At 38.5% G+C, this 13,109-nt stretch overlaps 1 protein-coding gene across 6 annotated transcripts in view; it reads right to left on the reverse strand.

Annotated features, from left to right (window-relative positions):
* The window catches only part of LOC123865649 (nucleolar protein 4), a 177,689-nt gene that overhangs the window by 4,797 nt on the left and 159,783 nt on the right, over window positions 1-13,109 (reverse strand). For 4 of the 6 annotated variants that reach the window (XM_045906834.1, XM_045906833.1, XM_045906832.1 and 1 more), the window contains exons 5-14: window positions 7,344-7,395; window positions 6,894-6,968; window positions 5,713-5,840; window positions 4,938-5,108; window positions 4,117-4,362; window positions 2,557-2,703; window positions 1,584-1,831; window positions 689-769; window positions 469-542; window positions 140-229 (exon numbers count right to left, since the gene is read on the reverse strand). In XM_045906834.1, coding sequence (XP_045762790.1) covers window positions 140-229; window positions 469-542; window positions 689-769; window positions 1,584-1,831; window positions 2,557-2,703; window positions 4,117-4,362; window positions 4,938-5,108; window positions 5,713-5,840; window positions 6,894-6,968; window positions 7,344-7,395 — 1,312 coding nt within the window. The remainder of the gene's footprint in view (window positions 1-139; window positions 230-468; window positions 543-688; window positions 770-1,583; window positions 1,832-2,556; window positions 2,704-4,116; window positions 4,363-4,937; window positions 5,109-5,712; window positions 5,841-6,893; window positions 6,969-7,343; window positions 7,396-13,109) is intronic. The other 2 variants (XM_045906835.1, XM_045906837.1) reach the window with 2 other exon arrangements.

Consider the following 13,109-nt stretch of genomic DNA (forward strand, 5'->3'; position numbering starts at 1 on the left):
ATGCAAATTAAAGCCTATCTCCGTACCAAATGTCAAGGTCGATTAATCCATGAAAATATCATGTTCATAGGTTACTTTCGCACAATAATATTTAAATTACTTACTTAATAAATCAATAGTAATCATTGATGTTACATACCTGTCAGATTTGGGAACGTGTGTGTATGCGCAGCCATGGCAGATAATAACGCGCTTTGGTATGCAGCCATCGCTGCGTTCACTCCAACACCTGAAAAACAAAACACAAACTTGATATACTTACTGATTTTGAGATGCAATGTAGGTATCTAAAATATATATTTTAGAGAGTGTGCCCAAGAACTGTATCTTCAAGTCAAAAGTGAATAGACAATATTTTCTACGTAAGCGCGCTTTATCGCATCATCATATTTTGTCAGCAGGTCTGATTGCAGCTATGTGCTAATAAATAAATAAATAAGTAAAAGATGTGTAACTGAGTTTCTTTACCTGTAGGAGGAATGGCGGTCAAAGTTGACAAAAGTGCAGTGCTTGATAAAGCTGACGTCGGATTTGTGTTTGAGCTGAAAATGAAAAAACACCCTTATCATAAATTGGACTCTCTTGGTTATTAAGTAGGAAATCTCAAGTCACCTTTCAATAATTTTATTCTCATTTTTTCTTCTTATGTATATTGTTAATTACTATGTGCAATTATTGTATAATTTACCTTTGTCTTCCGAATGTTGGCGGATTTCCAAATGTGTTGGGGAATGATGGTCTGAACAAAGGTGCAGGTGACGACGCTGGACTGAAACAAATAATTTAAATTCACTTAAAACTGCAGACTGAGGTAAACCTCAATGTCTGATGTCTTGATGTCAAACTAGAGCTTAGGAAAATAAAGTGTAGGCCCATGTTTTTATCTCTTCTTTTTTTTCTTATTGTGTTTTCGTCCGTGAATCCACTTTTAGACAGCTTCGAACGCTAGTTATTATTATCACTCGAATCAATGCTTGTTCCTTGTTGTCCTAATATTTGTGGTCTGGGTAAAGTCGAAAAATCACATCCTACAATGAGCCCATCTCGTAGTGTTCCCAGAATTTCCATTGGCATTATCAAGCTTCGCTAATATCGAGCGTCCTACGCTGACTGGTAGAAAAACGTATGGTATCATCCACGACTTTGCTGTACGCTGATGAAGCCAGGCTCGTGCTTTCTGTATTGCCGTGGTACTTATACATGCGCTCAGCACCATTGTAGTTACTTTTCAGTCTTACTCCCAGTATTCCTTCGTCATTGAGCTTCAAACTGTTGTTGTTGAGCAGTGAATCGTCCAACTACTTAGGCTGAGATCTAAAGAGCGCATTTTGACTTTGCTCAGACTTAAGGCACTATTAAAACGAGACAGCGTTATACGGCTGACATAAATCTATCTCGTTTTAACTGAAACTTAAGTCTAAGCAAAGTTAAAGTGCGCTCTATAATTTCAAACTAAGAGAGCGCGTGGTATCTGCTGCGTACTGCTAAAGTCAATCTAGTACTTACTGGGCTGTGTACTGAGTTCTGACTGCTCATAGCGTCACTGTTACAGGATTAGAACTGGATACAAAGGTTGTGCTCACCTCGCAGTCTTGCTCCCAGTATTTCCATTGGCGTTATCAAGCTTCAAGCTATTGTTGTTGAGCAGGGGATTGTCGAGTGCGGGGCTGCTCGCAGGGCGCGTGGTGTCCGCCGCCGCTTTGCTGTGTGCTGCTGACGCGAGGCTCGTGCTTGCTGTGCTGCTCACTGAGGTACACGCACTACTCATAGCGCCGCTGTACAGGCTTAGGAATGAAGAGGCGACTGCTGATGTGGCGGTCGTGTCGATGGCCTGTTGAAGATATTTTTCATTTAGATTTTGTTTAGACTTCAAAATTCGTCATAGTGTAAGTTTACACTTTTTTAAATAAGTATTAGAGAAAACTAATCACGGAATAATTTTGTAAACCAGGCAGAGGACCAGAGAAGAAATCATTTGATTGACAACACTCTAAACTTAAACTTCACTATCAAAAAACGTATAAACAGTTTTAATGAAGAAAAAGGTCAAAATTTTATTTGTAAATATTTCTTTTAGCCGGTTTATTACATTAGAGACTAGATATGAACAAAAAATAGTGGGATCGCCGCCATAAGGCAGAATTGCGATGAAATGGCAGCTACAATGTAAGAAGCGCAATAATCTCTAATTATCTCACTATTGGTTAAAATGCATTGTTGTAGCGAGAATACTTTGAATCCAGTCAATCGGAACAATCGATATTTATTTATTGAGATACAAGTTAGCCCTTGACTGCAATCTCACCTGGTGGTAAGTGATGATGCAGTCTAAGATGGAACTGGGCTAACCTGGAAGGGGTATGGCAGTTTTTATTAAACCCACACCCCTTTGATTTCTGCACGGTATCATACTGAAAATTGAACTGGAATCTGCTAAATCGCTTGGCGGTGTACGGCTTGATAACAGCAATGTGATAAAGTTAACTTTCGCAATTGGCAAGGGATTAAGTAAATCTGGGCAATCGAGTTTTTAATGTCAAGGAATCTAAAACTGACCATGGGCGTGGGCACAGTGGGCATGGGCTGGCTTACAGGGTCAAGTCCAAGGCGCATGCGCTTCGCGTTGAGGCTCTCGTTCTCGCACGCCTGCGCCAGGATATGCTCCGCTTGGACTGAGGTGAGGTGCGCGGGCGTCGGGCGTACCTGAGGATGCATATTATTCGTAAAATTAGGATAGTAATATTCCTTTTTTTTTTTGTTTTACCTTTTTACCTAATTATTACCTTTGAATATTCTTTACTATACCTACCCTATCCGCGGAATGAAGTTAGTAGGTATAGCGCTCTCTCTGTTTGACTCTATGACCAAACTCAAACTAAGTACATAATATTGTCAATATGGCAGTTCTCAAACTAGAGCTTTAAAAAAAAAAGAGTACTGCTGATGTTTCTATCTCTGCTTTTTATTTTCGTCCCTGAATCCACAGCATCTTCGAACGAAGAACTTCATCACAACTTTTTTACTTGTATGAAATTACGCTACAATTACAGAGAGAGCGCTATGCTAACTTCATTCCGCGGAAAGGGCATAGATGATGCTCTCGATATTGTCCATGTAATTTTCTTTTTATTTTAAATCCTGTGAAACTCTTTGATTTTCCGTGATAAAAAGTAGCTTATATCCGTCACTGGAATGCAAGATATCCGGGCTGTACTGAACAGATGATGCCCACGACGCAACGCCTTCGGCGTGGATTTAGATATTTTAAAAATCCCTTAATCTTTGATTTTCTGAGAGAACAAGTGTAAATTAAAAATTTATAACACCCCCGACGATCCAAAGTATCTGAGTTTTCCAAAACATCATTTTCAAATAAATAATTATGTATTTAGGCAACGTCCATCTTGACAGCTTGACATTTGTCTATTGACATAATATTATGAACCTAACGGTTATCTAACCTTCTTTTGTACAAGAAAACTAGAAAAGAGCTGATAACTCTTAAACGGCTGAACCAATTTTTTTAGATTATAGCTAAGAACACTCTCGATCAAGCCACCTTTCAAACAAAAAAAAAACTAAATTAAAATCGGTTCATTCGTTTAGGCGCTACGATGCCACAGACAGATACACAGATACACAGATACACAGACACACAGATACATAGATACACACGTCAAACTTATAACACCCCTCTTTTTGGGTCGGGGGTTAAAAATACCTATGCCAGGAGCCTATGTCCTTCCCTGGGATACAAGTCATCTTGTTAGCTTCCGTTGGGTCATCGTAAAAAGTTCCCTTTCGCATTTATAATATTCGATGGGTTTTACTATTTGGTACAGGAAAACTTTTCTTAATGCGTAGGTCATAATTTTTGTCGTAAAGAAAGGAACAATATAGGTATACAGAGGGTCCATGGTTTGATCCTTGGCACGCCCCTCTATCTTTCCAGAGATATGTGCATTTTTAGCAATAACTAGTATCAGAAGGAAAACATCATGGGCAAACCTGCAAGGTTCTACTAACCCGCACTCGAGCATGGTAGACTATGGCCAAACCCGTGTCATTCAGAGATATAGCTAGTATTAGTAACATAATTGGAGATCGGACCCTCACCGCAGTATCCCAGGCATTGCCCGACGGCGTATTTCCTCCGTTGCCACTTGTCGGGCCTTCTCCACGAACTTTCTTATTCCGCCTACAGCTCTTCAGGTAGGTCCTGATCCTCTTCCGGGCACGTTCAGCAAACTCCGGGAACTGTCGGGTGCAAGAGTCGATTATGGCCTGGATCTTCTCTTTCGGTTGTTTTGAAATAGGAACTATCCTGTCTAGGTTCTCGTCGACGAAGAGACGTACGAACATCTGTGAATAAAAAATACAAAAATTGAAAACCTCCCCCTTTTCTGAAGCCAGATAAATAGAGTGAGCTTAAAATCTATAGAGCACACTTTGGCTTAGCTCAGACTAAGTTTCAGTTAAAACGAGACAGATTTATGCCAGCGGTATAACGCTGTCTCGTTTTAACAGTGTCTTAAACAAAGTCAAAGTGCGCTTTATAGATCTCAGCATGAATGATTTAAAAACAATTTCCTTTTAAAGAAAAGTTACAAGACATACCAGAATTTTAAACAAGCTGGTTTGGATAAGTAACTATTGAAAGATAAATACCTAAAAGCCTTCGAAGAAAAACTGTTAAGCTAGGTACTAGCTTCGGTCGCAATCGGTTTGGGTTAAAGGATACGAGCCAAAACTTTTCTGAATATTTATTAAAAGTACTTAGCTGGTTTTAAAATTTTGGCTATGGTTAAAGTCGGATAGCAGTCCGACAGAAAAAGAAGGAATTAAAAGAAGTTCATGAGACCTCTTTTTTTATCGGCAAGATGGAACTGATCCAATTTTTCTGCCAAGTTTTGGTAGCTCGATGCGTTATAACTTACGTTGAAAGCTTTCAGCCGTTCGGGATCATGATGTTGCGGATCGACTCGGTCGTCACTATCGTCGTCGGACGCGCCACCGTCGTCATCGTCTTTCGTCCGATCCGACGAAGAAGTTTCGTCGTGAGTCGATGCCGGTTCAACTGGTGTCGCTGATCCAACGTGGATTGGACTCTATGGATGAAGAGCTATTATGTTAAAAAAATTATACTTTTTTTTGGTTCTATACTTAGTATCCCCCCTGTATCGAGATGTAACAATATTAGTCGTTACCCATATTGGGACTCTTTAGTATTGAGGCTTACATTGTACATTGATCATTATCATCATCACAATCAATCAGATCAGACTTCATATACCTACCTTCGAGAATTATAGCATGCAGGTTTCCTCACGATGTTTTCCTTCTAAAGAAAGTTATTTAAAAATACATAACATCCCTATTTGAATTTAAAGTTTTAACAATAGATGTTGGGTAGATTTTGCGACAACTAAGTAGTACCAAATGTACTTGCAGACTTGGTACGTGTGCTTCTTTAAGGTTGTCTGGTAGAGATCGCTATTTAGCGATAAGGACACCTTTTGTATTCTTTTTCCTTCTTCTAGTTCTTTTCTTTAAGTCTTTTGCTGTGTATTGAGGTGTACAAATAAAGAATATAATAATGACTGGGTGTTATTAACACCTAAAGTAATTAATTAATTACTACCTACTACTAATCTACGTATTTCTAAAGATTGAAAAAATATATATGAAACGCTGCTCAACCTTAAAACTCACCGAGTGTCCGGTAGCCAATGGGGTGGGTGGCTTTGGAGGTTTGCTTCCAAGACCTAGCGCGCTATGGTAAGAGGCCCAGAGGTCTGCCATGCTGTCAGCTCCACTCTCTGTTATGTCACCGTTGCGGCCTGCAAGTACCGATATCTCAGGAGTTAAAAAGGTAGTAGGCATAGCATTAAAATTCGAGACCTTCCGTTTTTTAGCCAGGTATACCTACTTATTTTTTAATAAAATTATCGAATGCGTGCAGTAAAAACTTCGAACTTCTTCGTATAATTTTAGCATAGGAATTGCAAGTCTTAAACTGGTTGTTGCAGAAAATATTCTCTCAAGAAATGCTAGGTAAATAAACTATGACCGTTACTTACTTAACCCGTTTAAAAGACTGAACGACCGGACAGAAAAAGCGGTAATTTTCGTATGTACTCGTAGCTATTACATATTCGCAGTCGTTTACTAAGGCGGCAGATATAAATGATGGTGTACAGAAGGCACACCAGGGACTGGATGGTGCATCTGCTAACTAAATGTCAAGTCAAACAAGTTCACGCTTATAAATAATTTGAGGTGCCTCGGAACGTTTCGCCCCTGGTATCTACGCCCCCCTTTATATGGCTTCGCTAGGTAAAAATAGCCAGACTGCTTGCTTGCCATGGAAATAATTATTTCAGCCCACTGCTACGTAACGTTGCTAAATAAAAACTGTTTCACGTGAAACCTAATTTGGTTTACTTAATTTAATAAACAGCCCACAGGCCTATAAAGTATAGCCTCAATAGCTCAACGGATAGGAGCGGACTGAAATCCGAAAGGTCGGCGGTTCAAATCCCACCCATGCACTATTGTCGTACCCAATCCTAGCACAAGCTTTACGCTTAGTTGGAGGGGAAATGGGAATGTCAGTCATGTTTAAAAAATGACTAATGCCTATTCTTTATAAAAAAAAAAAGTTTAGGTTCTTATATTGTAAAACCCTAATGTCAACTATTTTATTAATTCAATCAAAAAATTCATAGGATGATAAATATAATTTACTTAACAAACAATTAAATGCTAAATACAAGTAGGCATCGTAGGCTCTATTGTAACAATAAACTGGATTCACACGTTGGAAACGTCTTTTTTTAACGTAAATTTAATATCTATTGTTTTTTCTAAATGAACAAACACTATCTAATTACCTTGTGTCTGGCTGTGATAATTCCATGCCAGCAACATCATTTTCAACTTCTCTGCATCTTTCGCGTAGCCATGACCTGCACCCAATCACATTCGCCAATCAATTTTCAAATTTGGAATAGGTACGAACGATACAGTCTTTCATATTGAATAGCCAATTTGGTTGAAATATTACGAAACTTTCTTCCAGGTTTTATTTTTGCCTGTGCCTCGTAAAATACCTGATTGATTTGATGCAAGTGGCTGCATGTTAATATAAAAAAATCGATCTCAATAAACGATTTTTTTAAATTTCATAACAATTTTAGTTTATAAAGATAAGGAACTGATTTATTGTATCATAGTAGGTATATTCTATCATTGATTTCGATATTATCAAGATCGATTTTATTGATTTTGTTAGTTGTTGCCTGTAAATAGATCTTAGGTAAAACAGGTAGATAGGTACTTACTGGAAAAATTGTCATCATCATTCATGTCCGCCGGTTCTGGTGTTAAATTATCCTGGAACAATAAAAAACATTGTTAATAATAGTAATAATAAATCGGTTAAGTGCGAGTCGGACTCGCACACGAAGGTTCCCGTACTATCATCGTACAATATATAACACTTAAGTACCTACTTACTTTTTTAATTTGCATGGCGGCCATTTTGATTTTTTTATTATTTTGTTGTTATAGTTGGAATAGAAATACACAGTGTATTTCAACTCTCTGCTTAATACGGTTTATGAGATACAGCTCGCTGACAGACGGACGGACAGACGGAAGGACAGCGGAGGCTTATACGGAGGGGTCCCGTTGGCACCCTTCAGGTACAGTTCGGGTTCGGGTACCGATGGTGGTAGAAACTAGAGCTAATCAAGTTTTAAACTAAGTTCGCCAAAATGACTAGATTTGTCATGGTCAGGGCCATAATATAGGAACGGCATATTAGGCACAGAGTAATGATAGTATTGGTGATTTAGGTCTGTGGAACTCGGAATTGAAGATATTTGGGACAGTCCTGATATAATATAATATTATTATAAGCAGAGCATGAGTCGGTTAGAGTTAAATAATTAATAAATTAGCGAAACGGTCGGCGGGCCGGGTCATCGCTCCAGGCCGCCAACGCGAATCGATAGTGCTTCAAATGGACATGCCACTAAATATAGCTTCACGTATGTGCTGAGCCCCTGGTGCAGTTGACATTTAGAGGTCTATTCGGGGCCTCGAGGTGGACTTGTTTTTTTGCTCCCCTGCCTTTACTTGTCCATCCCATAATTTTTATAGTTTACTTGAAAGAAGTTTTGCAACATTTCTTCTAAGTTATGAAATAGTTAAAGTATTGATTGAAATCAATGTATTCTTCATCATCACCAAGTTCACTATTACAGGAGCCTTATTATTTACCTCTCAAAATGAGAAGGGTTTATCGTTTTAGGCTATAATTTACCATGCTGGTCAAGTTCGGATCTGCAGACTTCACGCATCTTTTAGAAAAATTATTGGGAACTCTCAGGCATGCAGGTTTCCTCACGATGCACGATGTTTTCCTTCACCGCTAAAACAAGTGATATAGGTACATAATTGCGAAAAGTTAAAGATGCGTCCCTACCCGAGATCGAACCACGGACTACGGACCCTAAATAGGAGGCTAACGCCACGATCAGCTAATACCGCTTTTAAATACTACATAATATTTTTCTTATTGTGCCTATATTTTTTGTTATTGTTATTTGTATTTTTCAACGAAGCGTTATTATCACGATAACATCGCATTTTTTTGCAAAGTGAGTTCGAAAAATGAGGCCAGCAGCTGCCGACTGCAGTAAGTAGGTATTTGTAGCAAGCAATTTTTTTCGGTTGCGACGCCGAATCCAACTCGGATAGTTTACTGAAGGCAGCCCGCCTTCAATGAACTATGAAGAACAGATCTCCATTTATCTCAAATGGTGTATGTTCGTGGCCAGCTCTATTGCTCGTTGGCAGCACACATTGCTCGAACAGTTCGAGCGATGGAGCGGGCCATGTAGTATATCGCTCATTGACCATGAGGAATAAAATGGGATTAACTGGTAGTGATTTCAAAGTGTCCAGATCGAAATGGAGTTGGGCAGCGCATGTCTGTAGGACCACAGATGACCGATGGACCACGTACAGGAAAGAGAAACGTTGGAAGGCATGACATTTGAAAATAGTCCGGCATCTAATAACGGACTAGGCTCTTAATTTTTTTATCATCTAAATGTTTACGGGACTTTTGTCCGACACACACCAGCCCCAACGTAGCCTAATTAATTACTACAATTTACATTATTAATGGAATGCAACAGATACAATTAAAGAGATATTACTGATTAAGTTTACAGTTGCAGTTCAATTTATTTTGGGGAAAATGTAAAATTGTTTAAAGTGCAGCATTTTAGCGGCTTCTATTTCACGCTTGGCCTCAGCTTACGAAAACACAAAACACACGATGTGACGAAGATTTCATTCAACAAGTGGCCGTTGTACTCGGCTCAACGTTGTATGAATGATAAGAACTCCTTTGTGGAATTTTGACATTTATTATAACGGAATAGCGGCTAAATTAACTTAAAATAAATTTCCGTGTTTATTCGCTTTTTACTCTAAACTCTACATCTTTAGTCTCTATCCATATTATGTAAAGTTTATCCTGAATGACGCCGCAATGATGGAGGAAATATTACGGATTACCCGGATTTTTGCATAGATAGAAACTGACACCGACTAATTTTTTCTTGGAAAATCAAAGAGATCCATCCCATGGGATTTTTTATAAACCTAATCAACACGGATGAAGTCGTCGGGCATCATTTTAAAAATTATGATCACAATTAACTATTTCTTTGTTTAGTGATTGTTTTTTGGGCGCAATCTGAACCATTCAAAATTTAAATAAAAACGAATAAGCTATTAAAATGTTGTAGGTACTTTATGTTTTGTCTTTTTAGGTGGTTAGGTAAACTCTATTTTTGCACGAATTAAGTTTTAGAAACAAATTCATTAAAAATTCAATAGCTTTTTCCCAAATAATACAGCATATTGTAATAATAATATTACAGCATATTCTATATTTAAATATTTTTATATTTAGATTTGGTATAAGAAGTTTCTGAACATCATTCTGCCCAGCATGGGCATTGGTATGTCATACGCATCAGCGCATTCTAAACAAATGAGCAGTTGCAGCAAAGGCTTGCTTTGAGGCTAGTGAGGTAAATTATAACCTTTTTGAATTCTTTCAAATGCAGTAAGTTTGGGCAAATTACTTATTTAAAACTTTTCCGTCAATAGTTTTAGTAGTTACTGAAATAAGCAGCAGTGACAGACGGATTTAGGTGTACCAGTGCCTATTTTTTTATCTACCGTTTTGGTACGGTACCCTAAAAAGTTAACCCTTAGTTTTTAACTTCAGAATTTTGGGTTTGGTTAGGTGTCTATATGAAAACTTAGACTAATTAGGTAAACACAATTGTGTACTTTTTTGTAGTGTCGGCCTTCTATTCGAGAGGTCGCGGGTTTGATCCCGGGCACGCGCATCTAACTTTTCGGAGTTATGTGCATCTTAACAATTAAATAGCACTTAGTTTAGCGGTGAAGGAAAACATCGTGAGGATACCTGCATGCCTACAGAGCTATGAGAGTTCTACATAATCTTTTCCTTCTCATTTTAAGAAGACATCCGTGATCAGTAGTGGGTTGACGTTGGGTTGATCCTGATGATGATGATGATGATGATGATTTACGTCATTTAGTCGACGATCAAACTAGCAACTATTTGACATCCATCTTATTTGTCTTTGATGGGTCAGTTTTGACAGTGGAATGAAGAACTCTGAACTTTCGAACTTGTAGCTGTGTGATCGAAGGCACCTACTAGTTAAACACTTGAAATGTAATCGTGTCACCTACCCTAAGTACCAGGTGCACATAGATAGTTAGGAGTTAGGTGGGGTGATATCGACCGTCTTAGGGCGGTGGCCAAGGACCGCATCTGCTATGCGGACACTAAATATCCGTTGACCCTTCCCTACTTATGTATACCTAGCACGGTATGCCCGCTGCAATTTAGCCTGTAATTAATTACACCTCAATGACAGATAAGGTTCAGCGATGCGTGCATACATAAACGGGAATACATAATTACCGCGTACGTGTAGGTATATCGATAATTAGCTACTATTGATATGTAATTAATTTTTTTTCTGACGTGTCCAGCAGCGGAATTGCCGTGAAGGTAGGGCGAAAACGGCTTCTTCATAAGTTACTTCGACAATTTTATAATTGCTCAGTAAACGAAGCGCAAACGCATCGCATTCGCATACGAAAATCCATCTATCTAAAATCTATCACAGATAGGCACGCAAGATAATTGATATTATAACTTGTAACTTGTATGAAAACATATATTTCAATCAACTAACCACACACGGCTAAATATTATGATAACAATATTATATTTTTTAATCCATTCTCACTGACTTATATATTACTAGCCGATGCCCGCGACTTCGCCCGCGTGGATTTAGGTTTTTTGAAATCCCGTGGGAACTCTTTGATTTTCCGGGATAAAAAGTAGCCTATGTGCTAATCCAGGATATTATCTATCTCCATTCCAAATTTCAGCCAAATCCGTCCAGTGGTTTTTCCGTGAAGGAGTAACAACAAAGCACACCAGTTATACAGTGTTCTAAAGCAATGAAGAGCCGTTTTTTGACCTTGTTGACAGTTCCTCAGACTGAGAGTCTGAGACTGTTTGATATTCACATTGCACCATCATCTAAAGTTAAAAACTATGTTATGTTTTGGATTATATATTAAGTAGAATTTAATGTCTACCGCTCGTGCCAGTTTCAATTTACTTAATTTACAAACGATTTAAATTTTGAAAGAGTAAGTGTCTTACTTGTACACCCTGTATTTTATATCATACTCGTACCGCATGCTATCACTAAGTAAATCTGTAATGCGCTTGTTAGTTTGTTTGTTGGTTTGTCCTTCAATCACGCCGCAACGGAGCAACGGACCGACGTGATTTTTTCATAGAAATAATTTGACAGTAGCATAGCACACTCTATACTACTCTTATACCGCGAAATCAAAGAGATCGCACAGGATTTTTAAAAACTAAGATCCAGGCAGATCAAGTCGTGACAGGAAATGCGACATACTTATTCCTTGCAAGGAGTTAAATAAGAACCATTTTTATCAAGATTACCATCTCAACCTGTCGCGGACTAAACTCTTCTAAAGAAAATTTGGTCGTCGGAGTTCAGGCTTTCAAAATAACAGTTTTCCCATTCATACGAGTAGGTACCTACTTAGCCATTAAGTGAGGTTTTCTTACGGCTCACGCAAAAATACACTCAATGCTTTTCTCTTGAACTATATGAATGTAGACAGTAAAGCCAAAGGGCCTTTCGTTTTACCCACACACCCTACAAACGAAGAAACAAACGCTTTGTGCGCTGCCGCCGTAAAATGTCAATCACACAAGGGGTGCGAACCCTCAACGCTTGTTTCGAAAAGATGAAGCAGAAATGATGGTATGGTAGCACGCTCTCCAAATATTATAAGTTATAACATACCCTCCAGAAAATCAATGACTTGGTATCTGGCTGCCCTACCATTATAGAATTTTTGAAAATTAAAAGAAGCCAGTGTGCCAATGTCACTCAGGATGATTTCAGGATTCTAACGATACCCTCTCATCTGTTCGGGAATGCTATGTCAGGAAATTATGATGGAATAAAGAAACCCACATACATACATTACATACATGAAACCTGACGTATAATAATAACGTTTATTTATTAATAACCGTCTATATTACAGATCGAACTGCAAAAAAATACAGACTATGCCGTAAAATTTTAAACCTTTACTTTTAAACAGCTTTACTTTTTTCTCGGATGATTAAAATTGCACATCGCCGGTAAGGGGCTTTTGGTGAAAGCCTATAAACGTGACTGCAGTATTTTCGCTATACCGCCGTTATTAGCTAGTACCAAAGTAATTCATGCGGATCTGCGCGAACCGCCAGCCCGCGAATAAACCTGCTGCAGGTCATCTGTCGGCGGGGAATAAATTGTGAAATAACCTAGTTTCCGATACAAAATAACTGCAAAATTCGGCATCCACAGCTTATGTACCTGCTGACTATGTACTGATACATGGCCTATGTACCGCGTCACCCCCCTCGTGGACCC

This window comes from Maniola jurtina, chromosome 5 (genome assembly GCF_905333055.1).
Source record: "Maniola jurtina chromosome 5, ilManJurt1.1, whole genome shotgun sequence".
In the NCBI taxonomy this organism is placed as follows: Eukaryota; Metazoa; Arthropoda; class Insecta; order Lepidoptera; family Nymphalidae; genus Maniola; species Maniola jurtina.